The following is a 20553-nucleotide window of genomic DNA, read 5'->3' as shown; positions in this document are numbered from 1 at the left end:
CTCATCGGAGTCCTCCGGGGAGGTAAGAGGTCACGGTGGCCGTAGTGTTGTGAGGTTACTAGAGGGTGAAGCCGGTTGGATTTTCAAGTTTAGTTTGGGTTTAGGTCGCCGGTTTAGGTTGGTATTTGAAGGGGTTGTCGTCGGAGGGAGTTTAGTGGACGTCTTGGCTCCTCATCAGAGCCATTAGACGGCGGTGGCCACGGCGTTGGCTATGCTTCGTCTGGGGTTTGAAGGTTGAAGAAGGAGAGATTGAGAGGAAATCAGAGAAGAGCGGCGGGTATGTTTGGAGGATGAAGGGTTGAAGTGATTTAGGGTTTCAGATTTTACCCTAATAACCTATATAACAGAACGCCAGAACGGCGTCGTTTCATTTAGGTCCAAAACGGTAGCGTTTTGATAGCTGAGGGGAAAACTGTGCGTTTTATGAAAAGGGGTTAATGTCTGGCGTGGCCATCCCAACCTTGTTTCATTTCGATTTGGTCCCTATACTGAACTTTATTATCTTTTGATTTTGTTGCATGATTTTCAGCGTTTTTCATGATAGTCCAAATTCATGTTGGGGCCATTTTTGTGTTGTTTTTACATTGGATGCATAGTTTTAGAAACTTGCATTTTGATCCTATGTAGTATTTTGGTTGTATCATGTTTGGACTGCCCAGAAATGAAAATGTTATGAAAAGAGCCTGTCTTTTGTGTTCTTTACATTTTAGCCCCTTTGTTTAATATTTTATCCATGTTCGTAAGTTTAATTTATATTTATTTTAAATGTATGCATGTATAGTATTCCGAGTATGTTGTTAGTACACTTTTGTTTAGTTGTTTTTTTTATTAAAAAAAGCATGTTAATCTCGTGTGCATAACTCGATCTAATCACATAATCGGAATTAAGGGTAATGCCCTTTTAATCTAAAATTATCAGAATGGCTTTTCTTAACTTACAGGAAAGTTGTTTTGACGATTTTAAATTAAAATGGTATCCCGTCAGTAACGCCTAATTAAATTTGGATATATCATTGTAAAATTTGGGAGCGAAAGAAAAAGAAATATTCGACTATTTAAACTTTTCGAGAAAATGTTGTTAGAACTGAACTAAAGATCTGGTCTCGATATTTTTAAATAATCGAATATTCTTTATCTTTCTAATGACTTGGTAATTTTAAATTAAATCTATTTTGTTGCTTTGAATGTTGCAAATTTGCATGTTTGTTGTTTAAAGGGATCATTAATCAAATTAAATTTGAACTTGTGAAATTCGTTGCAAAGAAATTAATTAATCAACTAGGTACCGATTTAGGGCGTTGTGGGGATGCTAATCCTTCCCCACGCGTAACCGACTCCCGAACTTGGATTTTGGTAACGTAGACCGTAAATTTGTCGTTTTAATTAAAATTAATTTTTATTTAAAATGACAATGTTTTTGGGTGCCCAATCACACCCTAATCAAAGATTGGTGGCGACTCCTCGAACCTTATATTTTTATCGTAAAGGAATTTCCAATTTTTCGAAACGAGAGGTTTTCTAAAATCGCACTGTTTTTAATTAAAAATCCAATTGAAAAGATAATAATTAAAAATGACGCGGTTTTCAAAAGTCTCGCCCCGGTTACAAAAAATCGTTTCGACAGATGTCATTGCGATTGTGGTTTCTAAAGTAAATCCAATGGTAAACATCGTTGAATGGGTGGAGGAAATTGGTGCTTTTAGATATTTCCATGTTAACCAATAAATGTTCATCGATTTTTAGAACATAGTTAAAGATGAACAAGTATACATGAGGAATTCGAACAGTTCAAAAGTACTTGATAAAGGGAATGTTTTACTTAAACTTATGGTTAAACTCTTTCATTGAATAATGTTCTCTATGTACTTGCCTTACATAGAAATTTGATTAGTGGTGGATTATTAGATAAGGCAAACATGAAACTAGTCTTCAAAGTAAATAACTTGTACTCTCTCGAAATAGAGATTATGTAGGAAAAATGTATTTAAAATGGGGTTTATTTGTGGTAGAGACTATGTTTAATGAAAATAATAATACCACAACTTCTATTTATATTGTTAAATCTCTTGATATGTGAACATTCATTTACTAAATGGACTCATTAAAATGAATCTGGTCCCTAATCAAGATGAAAACAAATTTAACAAATGTGAAACTTGTATAGAAGCTAAACATACTAGGCATCTCTTTAAATCTGTGACTAAAACAAAAATCAAACTCTTAGAATTAGTTCACACTAATTTAGTAAACTTTAGAAACTTTGAAAGTAAGGGAAGTATACACTACTACATCATCTTTGTAGATGATTATTTTATATATACAATGATTTATCTCTTAAGATCAAAAAATGAAGCTGAAGATTACTTTTTAATTTATAGAACATAAGTAGAAAATCAACTTGATAGGGGAATAAAATAGGTTAGATTCGATAGGGACGGTGAATACGACTCTAATTTTCTTAAAGATGTATGTGAAAAGAATGACATTATTCATTAATACCCTACACCATATTTTCATAAAAAATGACGTAACTGAAAGCATAATAGAACTTTAAATGTAATGATGAATGCATTAAGAATAAGTTTAGGATTATTTGATTGATAACTCGATCAATTAACCGAAAAACTGTCAAGAGGAGGGTGAATTGGCTTTTAGAAAATTTGGTGGACACTTGAATAAAAATTAAAACTTTTGACACAATTGATTTATAGTGGTTCGAATCTACATCCATTACCTTAGCTTTCGACCACTAAGGATTTCTCAATTCACTAACTTGAATTGAACCTTTCAAGGACAAGGTTTAACCTTTACAACACTATCTTTTCAAGGCTTAGATAGAAACCTCCCCCTATCTTTTACAGTGGCTAAGATAGAACCACTCTAGTTTTTTCTAAGGCAAAACTAGAACCTCTCCCTTTTACAAGATTTGGTTTGTGTAAACAAAGGATACCTCTTTAGATGGATGTTTACAAAATTGAGCTCACAAATAATGAATACAAAAGATATTCAATAAACACTATACAATATGTGCACGAGAAAAATGAAAGAATGAATATTGAAACTCTTTTCTCTTGATATTTCTTTTGATCTTTAAGCTTGGATAGGTATAATCTATTCCTTCAAATGTCCTTGAGGTGCCTAAATAGTGAGGAATGAGTTTGTAGTCGTTTATAGCCATTGGGGATGAATTATAGTCATTTGGAGACCTTTTTTCGAGCATAAAAAATACATTATGGAGCTAAAGTTTCGAAACTCTACTTAAAATATGACCGTTGAAGCTGTTCCAGGGGCCAAAGTTTTGAAATTTTATCAGAAGTTTTGAAACTTACTATTCATGAAAAGTACATGTGTATGAACAATACCAAATAGTGATTGAAGAGATTTTCTTCTTATTATTTTAAAAGCTTTAAACACATTTTAAACACTTTAAAATATTTTAATTAACTCAAAATATTTCATATAAATAAAAGAATTTAGAAAATATATTTTTGAAGTTATTTTGGACTTTGAATTTTTTTTGATTTTTTTTTTGCATTTTATTTTAAAATTTAAGGCAATGTTCACTTATTAGAGAGTCAATAGCATATCTCCCGCAAGTATGCTCAGGTGGTGACTACTAGTGATTCCCGAAATAGGTCGACATCCTTTTCAAGACCGCATCATGATTTCTAAAATTAAGACAATGTCCGGTTATTAGACACAATAGTTGATATCCCGCATTTATGCTAGGGGCGAATGCTATTGACTATTAATAAACGAATACTCTTTTCAACTTCGCATCCGTAATGACTTTTTAAATTAGATAAAGTTCGAACTCAAAATTTTCTATTCTAAATATAGGGTAATCAACTAGGTACCAATTTTGGACGCTTGTGGGAGTGCTATTCCTTCCCCACGCGTAACCGACTCCCGAACTTGATTTTGGATTTTCGCAGACTCTAAAACTCGGTATTTTGATAAAAATAAAATGTTTTATTAAAATCACCCGATTTTTATGATGTCTCGATCGCACCTTTAAATGATTGGTGGCGACTCTTCACATTTCAAAATCTTTTCAAAGAAAAATTTCTAAATCAGTACTTTTTTTTCCGTCCGGACGAAAAACGGTGTCGACATTAATAGAAAATCGAATAAATTTTGTTGGAAGATAGTTTTAAAGACCTGAAATAAAATTGTTGAGTTGATTAAAATTTGTTGAACGACGTGAATTAAATTCCTGAAATAAATTTAATCAGATTTCATTGTGATGTCTCGTCTCATATTAGAATAAAAAAAGATAGGTTTTAAGACTGTTAGTCAATACGTTATTCGAGAAATAAATAATAATAATCATTGAAAATAAATTATTACAAAATCAAATAGAAAAAATAAGATAAGATAAAAAAATTATTTACTCGTCAATAGTCATGTAATCAGATGAACAAAGTTGTTGATGTATGTTTACATAGTTTCCTTAAGACATATTCGACCACTCTTATAATACTGGAGAACTGTTGATTAACTATCTCCCATAATACAAAAACGAGATGAAGATTGTAATAGCACAATTGTAGGACCAATAAACTATAACCTTGTATTTTTCTATCATCGAAAACGTTTGAAATTAAAGAAAATAATTATTTTTGTGTGTGTCTGTCCTTGTAGGTTTACATGATTCACATTAAAATTCATGTTGAATACGTGCCCCTAAAAGGTGCCATTGGCCTTATCGTTTCACGTCTCTTGCATTATGAGAGTAAAACCTCCAAACTCCATCAAGTTTAGATTCACACCAATTAACACCCATGAGCATGCGTGCAAGATAAAATCTTATATTGCACGTTCTAATATTCAAGTTGGTTCATGTATATAAACATATTTTACATTTGATATCTCACCAATATGGGATATTAGTTTATCGTTTTTCTCAATATAATTCATAAGTAGCTTATTTTGAACATTGATTTATCATTTATCACTTAATCATTTTGACCATATGATATATTGTTGTAAAGGTCTCATAGAGATAAATCATAATTTTCTAATTCAAATTTCTACCTATACACATTGAAAAACATGCCTCAAAGTTTTCAAATATGTAATTTCTTCCGACACCCTTTATCATTGAGGTCACTTCGACAATTTGAATAAATATATTCGATTAAACACGACACAAATTTCATGAATTCGATTAAAAAAAATTCATATAAAATTTGAATGATTAAATATACTATTAAACTCGACTAACTTGATTTTTTTCGATTTAACTCGACTCGATCAAATATTCTATCCTAATTTCTTCTACCTTCACTCTCTTCCAAAACAAAAAATCACCATTTCTATATTACTTTATTTTGTTATAATCTGATAAATTAGGACAAAACAAATAATAACTTACGGGCAAACCATGAAAATTAAAGCTTTATATAGCTTGTTTAAGAGATAATAACCATAGTTAGACCAAATTTAAATTGGTTTAAATTCAAATCATGTAAGAAATACCAAAATTTAGGCTGCAAGGGGCGGCATGCCAACCCCATTTTGTGAAAATGAAATATCAATGGTTATTTTTTGAAGTTATGAGTTCGAGCATTATAAATATTAGGGGTATAAATGTTTAATATCAAATGGTTGAAAATTATCTTTGAACAGATACTATCTCGTATTTATCTCAGATTAATAAAAGAAAAAAGAAATATCAGTCGTTATTATTATTATTAAAATATTAATTTGTATATATATGAGTTATTATTTAATATATTTTCAATAACAAAAATAGTTTCACAACCGGTGTTAAGATTATAATAAGTGTATTTATCTTTTTTAAATAAACATAATATAGATGTTAACATCTCAAGACCGTTTGTAGAATATTTTTTATACTGACAATATATCTATATCATAAAAGATATCAATATTTATAATATCTTAAAAAATAAAAGATATTGTCTTTTAAATTATTATTATGGATCTTGTCATTTCATACATGTATATATCTTTAAATAAAATAAATAAATATCATGGGGGCAAGAATTGAACACATGTCTAATGAGATTTAAATACAAATTTTTAATGATAAAAGAGATTAAAGTCATTACCAGTTGCGTAACTTGACGACAAAGTTTGGATAGTCAACTTAAAACTTTAAAAAATAAAGTTTAAATTTAAATTTTTAAATTTTTTAAAGGATTTAATTTATATTTTTTCAAAAAAATTAGGAACTAACTAACTTTTAGAAAATTTGAGAGGCTTAATGAGAATTTTAAAAAATTATGGGAGGAGGTTTAATTAAATTTTTTTAAAGTTTAATCTAAATTTCTAAACTTTTAAGAGAGTCTAATTAGATTTCTTAAAGGTTCTAAAAATCTAAATTATAATTTTTTAAATTTTGAAAGGCCATAACCCCACTCGTGTTATGTCATTGGTCATCACATTATGATTCTATATGAAGAAAAAGAGGGCCTTAAAGATCTATTTGGAGTTTGTCACATATAATAAAATTGTTATAAAATAATTTTATCTTTTCACGTGTTTTTATAAATAGGTAAATAAAAGAATTAAAATTTTTTATTTAAAAGTTAAAGAAGAAACTTAAAAATTATATCCAAATACTTTCCCATCAACCTATAATCCTTTATTAAATATAATCACAAATAAATATAATCAAAAAATTATCCTTTTTAATAACACAACTATAGTTAAAAACTATAACACATTCTCTTCATTTTTTTTAAACAAAACCTAAAAAGATTTAGTAAATTATTTATGATAATGTTTTTGAGGTACGAAAATCATTGAAATTGAAAATTCAAACAACTTATATAACCATAAGTTGAACAAAAAAACTTATAAAATGTGTTTATGTTATTTGAATAAAAGAAAATATTTCCATGTGATTAATGGACCTACGGGCCAGTGAGAATTTTTAAATTTTTTTATATTTTATATTTTCCTATTTATTTTTTATTGAAAATCTATTTTTCACCCTTAAAATTTTATAAATTTACTTTCTTTAATTTTTTTTAATTCACCCCATAATATAAAAATTTGTGTATGTCCATATTTATACGTTTAATATTTTTATTTTTTATTGGTACAAAAGAAAAGCAACCTTAACATTTAATATACAATTTAACGTACGATATTCAAACTAGTAAGTTAATTTATCTATTTTAGCATTCAATTAAAAACGACGTAGATTAACTTAAATGTCAAGAATTAAATGATAAAAACTAAATTTGGAAATAATTTAAATCTTGCAATTGCCCAACATCTACGAAGACCACTAATTAGAACTAGTTGAATAATACAAGTTAATAATTTCGTTGCTTCACTTTTAATCTTAAAATAAAATTCAACAATTAAAATATTTAGTGTTTCATACGAACCAAACGACCTCATAAGTTAAAGAATTTGTTGTTATCCCTTAAGGTTTCGAGTTCGGATACCACATATATAGGAATATGAACGTTCATTATTAAAGGGTTAAGAGTCATTGAACAAATATTATCTTATATTTACTTTAAAAATTTAAAAGAATATTTAGTGTTTCTATAATTTAAATCTAATTGCATTATTTCGTAGGCTAAAAACTAGGGCTACTCGCTCGGGCTTGGGCCAGTCTAGTCGACAATCAAACTGCAATTCAATCGAAATGATATAAACGTTTAGTACTTAAACTATTATTTTTATTCAATTTTGGTATCTATTTTTTTTTTAAAACCATACGTAACGTTTAGTATGTGTTTCATTTTGTTATCCTGCCATCAGAAATTAATAGTGATGTTGACGTGTCACCATAAGATAATATCACGTCATCATCGAAAAAAATAAGGCTTAATGTAAATATAAGTGCCCAAAATATACCCAAAGTTAATTTTTGGTGCCTAAAGAATTTTTCGTTAAAATAAGTGTCTAACATTTTCTTTGTTACACTTCTAGGTACCTAACATTTTCGACGTTATATTTCTAGGTGTCCGGGCTATAACCTCCATTAAAAAATACTATTATCTGACACATGTCAGACTTATAAAATTTTAAAAATTTATAAAGGTTAGACTTATAAAATTTTAAAAATTTTATTTTAAAATAAAAACTTTAAATTTAAAATTTAATTTTAAAAATATCAAATTTCTTTATAACTACAAAAAAGAATTTCCAAAACTTTAAAATTCTTAATTTCAAACCCATTTGCAGCTGTCTTTAATCATCTCCGGCCACCATCTCCGTCGCCGAAAGGTCACCTATTTGTCACCACTTGCCAATTGATCGGTCCTTGCCCTTGCCTTTGCCCTGAACCTCCAAACCCTTAAATCCCTAATCCTAAATTTAATGGGTAGAGGATTTAATTGGAATTTAATACTAATAATTCCAAATATTGGGAGGGTGGAAGATGGTTGGGGAGGGAAGTAGGGAGGCTTGGGGGTCAGAGGTGAACCCAGGACAAAAATTCAAGGGTTGTACAAAAAAAACTCTTATAATATTTTTTAGAAACTACGATATCTATAAATATATTAAAATGTCTAGAAATTACATTCTAAAGTTGACCTTTTCGTGTTTTCATTTTTTTGAAAGCGATTGATTACACTTTCGATCTAATCTGTTGCCAATTGCCGTATCCCAATTCTCACAAAACTGAAAATATGTGCTTGATTCATGGGCTTAAGATTTGTTTTTGGGCTTGATCTTTTTTTTTTTAATTTTAAATAGGATATTAATTTTTTTTCCTATAATAAAGAGCAACATTTACACACAATATTAGGGATGGGTCTTGTATTAATTAAAAAAATTAGAAAAAATTAACACTAAGTAGACAATTTTGAGGGGTTGTCTGGGATACCCAGAGCAACTATAAGGTCCGCCCCTGTTGGGGGTGGGTGGGAACTAAGGGGGATGGGAGGGGAAAAATGTTTTTTTAATAATATATTATTTTTATTTAAAAAAATAAAATTTTCAAAAAGATATAGTAGTGACATGGGTCACTTAATAGTCGAATTTAACGGCGTTACAGTCCAGGTTCCTAAAAGTGTAATGTTGGAAACATTATGCACCTATTTTTAACAAAAAATTCTTTAAGCACCAAAAGTTAACTTTGAGTATACTTTGGGTACTTATTTTTGCATTAAGCCAAAAAATAAAAATGTCATGTGAATAATTCTGTTAATTTTTTAATAACAGAGTACCCCAAATGAAATATAACCTAAATATTATGTATGATTTTGAAAAAAATACAATTAGGGTACCAAAACGGAACAAAACTAATAGTTTATGTACGAAACACATAGTTTACCCATAAAAAATTATAGGATTAAGTTTTCTGTAAAATGTTATTTACAAGAATTACCTTATTATGCATCTTTGATGATTTAGGATTAAGTTTTATTATGTCAGTTAATATTTACGTTTAAGTTCTCTTAATTTGGTAGAATGATCTATTTGAGCTCCTAGTTTTATTAATTTAGTCATTTTAATCTTTACACTTTTATTGTTTTCTTTTTAGCCTAATACCTACTTTAGCCTCTCTACTTTAGTTAAATTCTTACTTTGGCCCTTTTACTATTTTTAGTCAATTTGACCTCAACTTTCAATTAATTATCATTTCAGTCTCATGGATTATTTTCTTTTTAAAATGATGATATGACCCAATCAAATTCTGCCACCTATAAAAATAAAACTTAAATATGGCAGAACCTGATTGAGTCACTTGGCATTTTTTATTGGAAAATTTCAAAGGGATAAAGTGATAAAGATTTGAAAGTTGAAGCGTTAAATTGACTAAAATAATAATAAAAGGACCAAAGTAAAAATTTTACTAAAATAGATGGTCATTTAGGTATTAACCCTCAAACTTTTATTTTGTCAAGTTGACTCAATCGTAAACATCAGTTTTTTTTTGTTATTTAGTAGAAAAATATTATATTTCCAAAATAAATATTAAGTTTAAATTCATACAAAATAAGATAACATAAACATTTTTATCACTCCTCTAAACTTTAATGTTTTCCAAATTGTCTTAAAACATTAGTTTTGTAAAATCACGAGCTAATGAAAACATGATATAGTCATTTTAAATTAAAACATTAAATTAAATATTAAATTAATTAAAACTAGATAAAATGTTATATTTAATATCATATGGTTTAAACACTTATAGCTCTTTCTCTCTCTCACTCAATTCTCTATCTAATATTCGAGCGATCTCGATGATTAAGGGATTTGTTATTATTTCTTAAAGTCTCAGACTCGAACATTACGTATGCAAGAATATAAACATTAATTGTCAAATGATCGAGAGTATTTGAATATACATAAATGTTTGGCCGTCCTATCGACTGTTATTGTGATGTATCGGTTGCAGTTATAATGATTCAATTTAAATTTAAAATATTAAATTAGTTATCAGAGTGATTAATGACAAAATAGGAATTCAATCATATTAGTTTCAAACAAATGCACAACTAAAATTTTAATATTGCACAATAAAAAAATTCATAATTAATATTGATTAGCAAAGAATTTTCAAAACATTCCATCAAAACACAATTTACATATTTGCAAAACAAGGGTATCTGGATTTAGGGTAAACACTCCAACTACCATCAAACTTTAGGCACTAACTCGTTTATATCACAAACGTTTTAATTTTTTCAACTTTAGAACTAACGTTTACTTTTAAGTGTAATTATACCATTCCGCCGTTAAAGATTTAACAACACGATGACATGGCAGTCGCACGCCGTGACGTTGCTGACGTGAATGCCTAAAAAGCCTAAAACAACGTCGTCTTGTTGATATAATAATATGAATTTTCTAAAAAATCCTAAAATTCCTAAAAAATCCAAAATTACAAAACCCCCCTAAATTTATGAAAATCCCAAAAAATTGTAATCCCTAAATTCATCAACCATCGCCGACGATAGCACACCGTTTCCAGCACACTGAAGTCTCCTCCTCTCCCCTTGCAAGTCATTCACCATTCGTATTTCGATCGGTCACCGTTCATGGTTCATTAGAACATTTTATATTCGGTGGTTTGGTGATCTATTAGCACATTACTCTTCGATTTTCTACGACGGGAGAGTAGGGTAATTGGTGGTAAGTGTTTGGTGACGAAAGTGGTGGGCGGTGACCGTTGATTCGACGACAACAATGGGTGAAATTAGAGATGTAATATTTAGGGCTTTGGGTTTTGGGGCAATTTGAAATTTTTTAAAATTTTAGGTGTTTTTTTAGGCTTAATACAAAAATAAGTGCCTAAACAATGCCTAGAAAAACATTTTGGTGCCTAAAGAAATTTTTGCTAAAAATAGGTGCCTAACATTTTCTCAGTTATACTTTTAGGTGCCTACCGTTATAATTTTTTTAATTTTTTTTTTACTTTTTAATAATAAAAATATTATTTTAAAAAACTTAATTTATTTATAAAAAAAAAAAACCTAAACTTTTAATGAAATTATAAAAAACTCTAAAAACTAAACTATCTCATTTCAACCCCCATTACCAACCGTCGCTGGCCATCTCCGGCCACCATCGTTGCCGAGCACTTGAGTTTTGGTCGGAATTGCACGATGGTTTGAATGGTGGTGGTGGTGTGGCTTATGGATGTCATGAACGACCGTAATCGACAAAAAAGTAATGTTGGCTTAAAATCCGATGAACCTTTGAATGTTTCTCTACGGCAAACAGTGGCACTTTATGGCGAAAGACCAATAGAGGTTTGATCGTGGTCGACGTCGGTGCCGATGAAGGTGGTGGTGACGGTCACGGATGGCGACCAGCGACCATGGAAAGGGGAAAAGGGAAGGGGAAGTGGAAAAAGAAAGGGGGAGAGAGGGGACGCAGGCGATTGTTTGAGTTTTTTTTCTAATAAAAAATATTTTTATTTTTTAAATTTTTTAAATAAATTTTCATAAATACCATAATGTGAAACGTGTCATTTAACGGCCACATTTAATGGCCGTTACGGTTCAGGCACCTAAAAATCTCCGATGAAAAATTAGGCACATCTTTTTAACAAAATTTTCTTTAGACACTAAAACGTTTTTCGAGACAAAGTTTAAGCACTTATTTTGGTATTAAGCCTTTTTTAAAAATTTATTATTTTTATTATAAATCATATATAAAAATATTAACCAAAATATGAGAATCTGAACTGTATAATATGTATATTATATTTGTAAGAATATAACTAAAATCTTAAGTTAGTTGAATGGCTAAGCTTTAGCCTTTGTTTCAAAGCTCTAAAGTTCATATCTCATTAAAATCAAATTTTAACTAAATCGTTTCAAGTAAAACAACGTCGTTTTGGCTTTTTTAGGCATTAAAATAGTTATACCAAAACGACGTTGTTTTGGTGAGGCATCAACATCAGCAACGTCACGGCGCGAAATTACCATGTCATTGTGCCGTGAAATCATTAATGGCGGAGTGGTATAATTGCACTTAAAACTAAACGTTAGTTCTAAAATTGACAAAATTAAAATGTTGGTGGTATAAACAAGTCAGCGCCTAAAATTTGGTAGTATTTGAAATAGTTTACCCTTAAATTTATTATTATTATTATAGATATTTTTTGAAAATGAATTTAACAATCTATTCCGTATCACAAAAGTAATAAACCTTGTTATAAATGCTTTTTTTTAGTTATAATGTATTGGAAGTACGTGATTATTTCAAGCATGTGTATTATATGATATGTGAATTATGATTTATGGTGCATTATAAGTATGTGATTATTATAAGCATGTATATCATCATATGTTGATTATACATTATGATACATCGGAAGAATGTGAACATTGCAAAGCATGAGAACCATGACATGTGCATTATGTTACTCTTTGATGCATAATGATTTGGAAAATTACTTTGGAAACACTATGTGATATGTATATGATGGGAGATGAGTAGAACAACTCTAATATCCATGGATGAGTGAACAAGTCATTGTCCAAAAGAGGTTGATCAAGGCAACTAACTTATTCGACTTCAAAACTATGATTTGAAATGTGTATATTATGTGTTATATATTAAATAGCAACTACGTATGATAAACATGAATTAATCGATAAATTGTTCATTATGAGACCTTTGGATATGAAAGAAATGAATAGGAAATAGTACTATATGTTTTTATTATGTGTTTAAAATGGATTAAGCGATAAGGTTGGTACGTTGAGTTTTACTCCAAGAAGATATTAAGTGGCAAGTTGTATAATGTTTATTGTTATCATATTTTTCGTTGTAACACACTTGTGAGCTACATCTTTTGTTTAATTCAAGTGTGAATTAGTTGAGTGTTTAATTGTGTAAACACATTTGTCTTGTGAAATTTCTCTTTTGTTTGCTTCGTTTGGAATTACTTTTTGGGAGAGTGTATTTTAAATGGTATTAATATTTCGATGGTATGAGATTTCAGGATAAAGAAAAAATTGATGGTGTGGTGTCCTTGTTAAAGGAACAAGCTAATGTGTGGTGGACTAATGCCACTGTACACGTTACCCCCTAAGCGCGTTATTTTAGAGTTTTTCATAGAGAATTTTGTAACAAGAATATTGGTAATGTTTTTGTGCGATAGATAATGCAACAATTTCTCAATTTGAATCAAGGGAATAAGATAATTTGAGTTTGGGTGTGAATTTAATCGACTCAGTTGTTTTGCAAGAATATGAATGAAATAGTATTTAAATACGTTTTTGTAAAATTTTATGAAAAAAATATGTTATATCTTAATTAGGGCATGAGGATTTTAAATATTTAATAAAAAAATTAATGAATTCATCTCAAAGTTTATATAGAATTAAATTAATATAAATATAAAATATTCAATTTTACTTTAGGTCCAATACAATTAAGGGTAAATTACACTCGACACAATTGAACTTTGTCCGCTGACTTGTTTATATAACTGAACTTTTAACTTTTATGAATAACAACACTGAATTTTAGTTTTACATTCAATTATATCACTACATCATTAAGTCAATAACAAGACGATGATATGGCTAACGTTTTGGTGCGTCTATTTTAATGCCTAAATGACGTCGTTTTAGACACAAAACTTATGGAAAGTATCAATTTTGCTACTGAACTTTTAAAACAATTTACTTTTTTGGCACTGTATTTTTCGGTCGCCACCGTCAACCAATCACCTCCAATCATCGATCATCTTTCGTAGAAAAATTGGTACCAAAGCGTTCATATTTTACTCATCTTTCTTATCATGGGATTAGTTTTCCATAAAACTCACTCAAAATCGATGAAATTAAACAATTTTTAGATGTTTAGAGGCTTTCTTAGATTGATGGGATTGTGGGTGTTTGTTAGAAAATTCGAATAGTGAGATGCATTATTTGAGAAGACGAATAACATACCTCAAAACTAGTATCATCGAACGGTCAATGAAAGAGATCAGAGTATTTATACGTCGAACTTTTAAATGGATTTTGTCAGTTTTGAGTGAGTTTCGTGAAAAAAGCAATTCTAGGAGATGAAAGAGGAATGAAATACGAATGTTTTGGTACTGATCTTGTCACAAAAGATGACTGGTGACAAGCAATGATTGGTTATCGGTGGTGGCCGGAAAGTGTAGTGCCAAAAAAGTAAAATGTTTAAAAGTTCAATGGCAAAATCGATATACCCCTAAAGTTTAGTGTCTAAAACGACGTTGTTTTGGACATCAATAGTCGTCGCTAAAATGATGTTGTTTTGGTCTAGAAGACCATGTTAGAAACCGTTAGCCATGTCATTGTCTCCTTACTGGCTTAATATTGGAGTGACATAATTAAATGTAAACTAAAGTTCAATGCTATGGTTGGAAAAAATTAAAAATCAATGTTATAAACAAGTCAATGGACAAAATTCAATGGTATCTGGTGTAGTTTAACCTATAATTAAATTAGAATTTTACTTAGTAGTTTTAAAATAATTTCAACTTAATTGAAGTTTTATTATTTTCTAACTAAAAATAGAAAAAACTGAAAATATATTAATGTTAAGGGTAAATGGATATGTTTTTTAACCTTTAGGGAGATAAAAGAGTATTTTGAAAATTAAGAAGTGAAATTTCCACCAACGTACGGCGTAAGTATAATTTTTCCTCATCCCCCTCATTATTTGTTGTCTTTAAAACCAAAGCTAGGATTAGCCACACAATAATTTAATGAAAAACAGTGAGATATGACATAAATTAAAGCGTAAATTAGTAATTGAACTTTACTCTCTCTTATTTCACTTATTGTAATTTAAATCCATTTAATTTTCTCACTAAACTTAATATATCGAGTTATTTTTTTGTCACTAAGCCGTTTTCTCACTAATAGATTTATAAATGAGTTGGTATATAGATACAAAATGGCATCGTTTTGGTGAAAATTTTATTTTTTTTAAAACGGCGTCGTTTGAACGTTGTTAACTATTTAACAGCGAAGTGACAAGAAAACCAATGTATTAATTTCACTGATGGAATTGAAAACTTTTAAAGTTCAGGGAGAAAAATAAGAGAGAGAGTAAAGTTCAATGATGAAATTTGTAATTTACCCTAAATTAAAATATCCAATAGCCAATAAGTGTCAATTGTCTTGACCCCGATGATGAGCTGTGCTACATGTGAGTTAAGAAAGGTTGGAAAGTGCCATATGAGAGATCATATCATAGCCAGTAGTTGAGTTGGGGATTCAATTCAACTTCAATTTTTTTATTAAGTATTTAAGATGGGAAGTTAATAAAAGGGGTTACTGACTCAGCAAGGTAGATCAAAATTGGTGTACAAATCCCCTTTTCTAAGGTCATCTCTTCCTCTATTTATACTTCCACTCCCATGGCAATGCCACTATTTGAAATCCCCATAGCCATGGCAAGACCTCCTTGCTGTGAGAAAGTTGGCATCAAGAAAGGTCCATGGACCCCTGAGGAAGACATCATACTTGTCTCCTACATCCAAGAACATGGTCCAGGGAATTGGAGATCAGTGCCCACAAATACTGGTATATTACACGTTTTCTCTTTGGGAATTTTCATTTTTTTCATTTCTTTTTGGCTGATTCAAAATCTACCCTTTCTTTAAAGGGCTGTTGAGATGTAGCAAAAGTTGCAGGCTTCGATGGACTAATTATCTGAGACCTGGAATCAAGAGAGGGAACTTCACTCCCCATGAAGAAAGCATGATCATTCATTTGCAAGCTTTATTGGGTAACAAGTAATCCTCAAACTTAACTGTTTCCCTTTTTCAATGGATCATAGTCTCAGATTTTTCTCAAAGTTTGCAATTTTTTTATGTACAGATGGGCAGCAATAGCTTCATACCTACCACAAAGAACAGATAATGATATAAAGAACTACTGGAACACCCACTTGAAGAAGAAGCTAAAGAAATTTCAGCCTTCAACTACTGCAACTGATCAGTTTGCTTCAAGTTCTTCAGCTGCTGCTACTACATATGCTTCGAGTACTGAGAATATTTCTAGGCTTCTTCAAGGTTGGATGAGATCATCACTAAAGACGACTAAAAACGATAGCAATAGCTCTCTAGTCCTCAAAGAAACAACTTCCCAAGATAAAAAATGGAAAGCTGAACAAGAAGATGGTGTTTTGATCTCCCGTGAAGAGTTGGAGTTCATTTTATCGTTTGAGAACATGAACAATGTTGCATGTGGATCTACGTCAAAGGATGCTTGTGATGACGATCCTCCAATATCGTTTCTTGAGAATAAGAAGAAGAAGCAAAAAGCTGATCTGAACACTAACAAGAATAATAATAATCCTCCATTATCGTTTCTTGAGAAGTGGCTCTTGGATGAGAGTTCTGCAGGTCAAGTGGAAGAGATGAATCAGAGGATGGAACTGTCTTCAATTTTCTAAGTCTTTTCATTTTATTTTAAGCTTTGTTAATGAAGAAGAAGAAGAAGCTAGCAGAGCTGCAGATTTGTGAAAATTTAGTATGGTCCCAAATGATCAAATTCTTCATCTTCATTTATTTTAGTTTTTTTTTTTTTGGTTTCTTGGGCGAATGCATACGAAAAAGACGTATATTAACACCACAAACCTTTAGAGTGAGCAAACTTTGGAGTAAATGAATGGCAGTCTCCATATCTATAAGTGAAACTTCAAACTTAGAAAAGCAACTATAGGCTTATAATACATTCCTACTTTTGCAGCCCAGTTAAGTTGTGTGTTATTTATATATATGGTAAATTACGCGTCCATTCATTGAACTTTTAATGTTTTCAGTTTACTCATTAAATTTTATAGATTAGATTTTTTTGTCACTCAACCATTTTCTCTCTAACATCTGGATGACTAAACCCAATCCTACCCCCAAACTATCACCGACCATTCAAAATGAAAACCACCAGCCACAATTGCCAGCCATCACAAGAATCCAACATGAAACTACATTTACAGGCATTTCCTCAAACACCTTATAAGTATTCTTCAACTCCCCAGATTTTCCATAGAAAGTAACCAAAGAACTTCCCACATAAACAATTCTGAAAAAACCCAGTTCTATTTCTAAGCCATGATAGCACAACTCATACCATTTGACAGCACAACTAGATTAAAAGTTGAATCCTTTTTATATGTAACAGGAGCATCAAGAATTCCATTAAGGAAAAATTGAGAGATTTTTCATCACTAATCGAAATGAACAATGGAATAACGTTTAGAAGGGTCAGACGAGTTTGATGAAAAAATTTAACTCATCGGCCTTCGACGAGAGTGACCGACATGGTTAGAAGGGCAACTAATGTGGTGGTCGAATTTTAGATTAGTTTAGTGAGAGAGAAAAAGAAGAAAGAAGGAGAATGAAGAAAAAATGAAAATATAAGTTTTTAGAGGAAATCAAAACAACGTAGTTTTGAACTAAATTTGGTTTTATGTAGAAATCCAAAACGGTGATTTTTTTTTTTTATGTAAGTTGTCATGTCATGATGTCGTTAGAAAGTTAACAACTGAGTGTTAAAAGAATTCAACCTATAAATTCAATGAGTAAATTGAAAAAAAATTAAAAGTGTAATGAATTAAATAGGAAAGAGAGTCAAATTCAATGATGATTGGTGTAATTTACTCATACATACATACATATATATATATATATATATATATATATAAGATTCACATACACATTGTAATTTTTTTTAGTTTTATATAAATTTAAAAATGAGTGAAAATAAAAGTAAAAAATTAACACTTTTCTCTTGGAAAAATATCTTTTTATTTTTTATGGTTAATATCAATTTATATATATATATATATATATATAGACGATTCAATTATATAACGTAAAACTAAAAAGTTTTATCCTAATTTTTTTACGCTAATTTCTGACTTTGGTATGCAACAGTAAGCTTTGAAGCAAATGCTAGAAAAAGTAGGAATGAATAAATGAATGACAATATATCTCACGAAAGTCTTGCATTCAAATAAGACAGAAGCAAAGGTTTTTCTTTCTGGGAAACCATCACTCGTGAGATGGAAAATGTGATTTTATTTACCTTTTCGGTGTCAGACAAATCTGAAATATTAAAAATAATTATTATTTTTACTATGAATCGAATAAAAAATACTTTAAAAAGTTGTGTTATTTTAATTCCATGCAGCAGCAGCAATAATGATAATGATAATTCAAAGGAAGCTATATTGAAAGAAAAAAAAAGTATGGCATAAAATAACATAAATTTTTTTATAAGTATTATCTTATCTATTGATCAACTAATCTAAATCGGGTATTACACAGATAAGGGTGACCCTCTCAACTCAATTTACTCCATTCGTAAATGTCAGGATTCGAACCCCTAACTTTATTTAAGAGATCTAATATCTTATTTCACTAACCGTTGATAATAACATAATTTTTTTTTGTTTACAAAAAATTTAGGCAAGGGGTGGTTCCTCCAATCCAGAGCTAAGGCATACCTAAAATCCAATTGAGATTTACTTAGGCTTGAAATTTGATACATAATTTTTAAAGGGCTTGAAATTTGATACATAATAATAATAAAAAAGATAATGTCTAAATCCACATTAATTGCAATGCAACGGTATGTTGATATTTTCAAAGATTTCAACCTTGTATAAACTTTTTTTTTAAATGGTTTTATTGTCTGCAATATTGGAAATTTTAAATAATAAATTGTTTCTTTCTTTAATGTCTAAATCCACATTTATAACAAAAAATAATGATAATACTCATGTCTAATATTAGTATCGAAAACATATTTAAATATAAATTAAAAAAACTAAAATTATTTATTTATTTTATTAATCTAAGGTAATTACAAGATAGTATATGTTTTAAAGTTTCTCAATAATTTGATAATAAAGGCTCAACACCCTTACAGTCTTTGAAGCTCAAACCTGAGACCTTTAGAAATAACAATCATCCCTTTAACCATGGATAGATCTAGAGAGGGCGGGTGAGAGAGGTCGCCCCGCTAAAAGTTTTAAATTCCTATATATTTTCGATATGTTCTTTGTATTTTTTATTGAAAATATGTTTTTGTCCCCCCTAAAATTTTATAAGTTCTTCCATACTTAAAGTTTTATAAATTCGTCCCTACTAACATGAAATCATGCGTCCGTCCCTAGCATTAACCATTGAGATAGTTTAGTTCGTGCATCATTTGATTTTTTTAATTAAGTATATTTGTTATTCATCGAAGCTTGTGCACTCATTATACGTATACGTTGAATCAATATTTATATTGGAGTTCTCCATAACTATTCTGATTTGTGAATTTCATAATTCAATAACTTATTCATGTATTGTTGTAATTTCCAAAAATAAAACAACTAAATCACATTGAATTATAGTTGTGATATATATTAGACATCATATTATACAATACTAATTATACCAATGTCAATAATAATTTTATTTAGCTCTATATACATTATTTTTAGAGTATAAGTAGAAAATAACAAAAGATGATCCAATAATATTTTGGATAAAGTACACAAATGGTTCCCTTGATTATAGAATATTATTTTGTTGAGCCCCCGACTGTTAAAAGATACAAAATGATCCTCTAATTATAGGAAGTTGCTTTGTCGAGTCACTCTGTAGATACTCGATTTGTCCGGGGTCTTATTCGAAGTTAATTCGGATTTATTATTATTAATATTGTTATAAGTAATTATTAATATATATATATATATGTGTATTAAGTAATTAAATAAATAAATAATTAAAATGCACTAATGTTATCATTAATGGTACAGGCCTACATCAACTTAAAACAAGTTACAACAGGCTGGATTAAACAGCCCAAACAACAGAACCCTAAACCCGTTAGGGTTTTCCTATCCCAGCTTCCAGCGCCGCAACATGAAGGCCGTTGGATCTGTCATCAGGATCCAACGGCTCACGACGTCCCAAGCATCCCCAGCCATCGTGCGCAGATGCTCCCAGAACTCCAAGACAGTGCGCGAACCAGCCAGCTGCAGTCTCACGTGAAGCCAACCCTGCTGCCATGCCCAGCGCCGCCTTCCACGTCCAGATCGAGCCTCTGTCGACCGTTCGTCTCCACCAGTCAGCACCCACCATGCAGCACGAACCAACCGGGTGCTACCCACGTG

At 30.1% G+C, this 20553-nt stretch overlaps 1 protein-coding gene across 1 annotated transcript; it reads left to right on the top strand.

Moving 5' to 3' along the window:
- The first annotated feature begins 15675 nt into the window (after positions 1–15675).
- Positions 15676–16947, top strand: LOC120170098 (transcription factor MYB60-like). The gene is made up of 3 exons (XM_039178115.1): positions 15676–15962; positions 16045–16174; positions 16260–16947. The coding sequence occupies exons 1-3, from the start codon at positions 15797–15799 to the stop codon at positions 16834–16836; spliced, it is 873 nt and encodes a 290-aa protein (XP_039034046.1). The 5' UTR covers positions 15676–15796; the 3' UTR covers positions 16837–16947.
- The last annotated feature ends 3606 nt before the right edge of the window (positions 16948–20553 follow it).

This window comes from Hibiscus syriacus, unplaced genomic scaffold (assembly GCF_006381635.1).
Source record: "Hibiscus syriacus cultivar Baekdansim isolate YM2019G1 unplaced genomic scaffold, ASM638163v2 tig00111772_pilon, whole genome shotgun sequence".
Classification (NCBI taxonomy): domain Eukaryota; kingdom Viridiplantae; phylum Streptophyta; class Magnoliopsida; order Malvales; family Malvaceae; genus Hibiscus; species Hibiscus syriacus.
The sequence above is the reverse complement of the archived record's forward strand: the minus strand, read 5'-3'. Positions and strand labels throughout refer to the sequence as shown.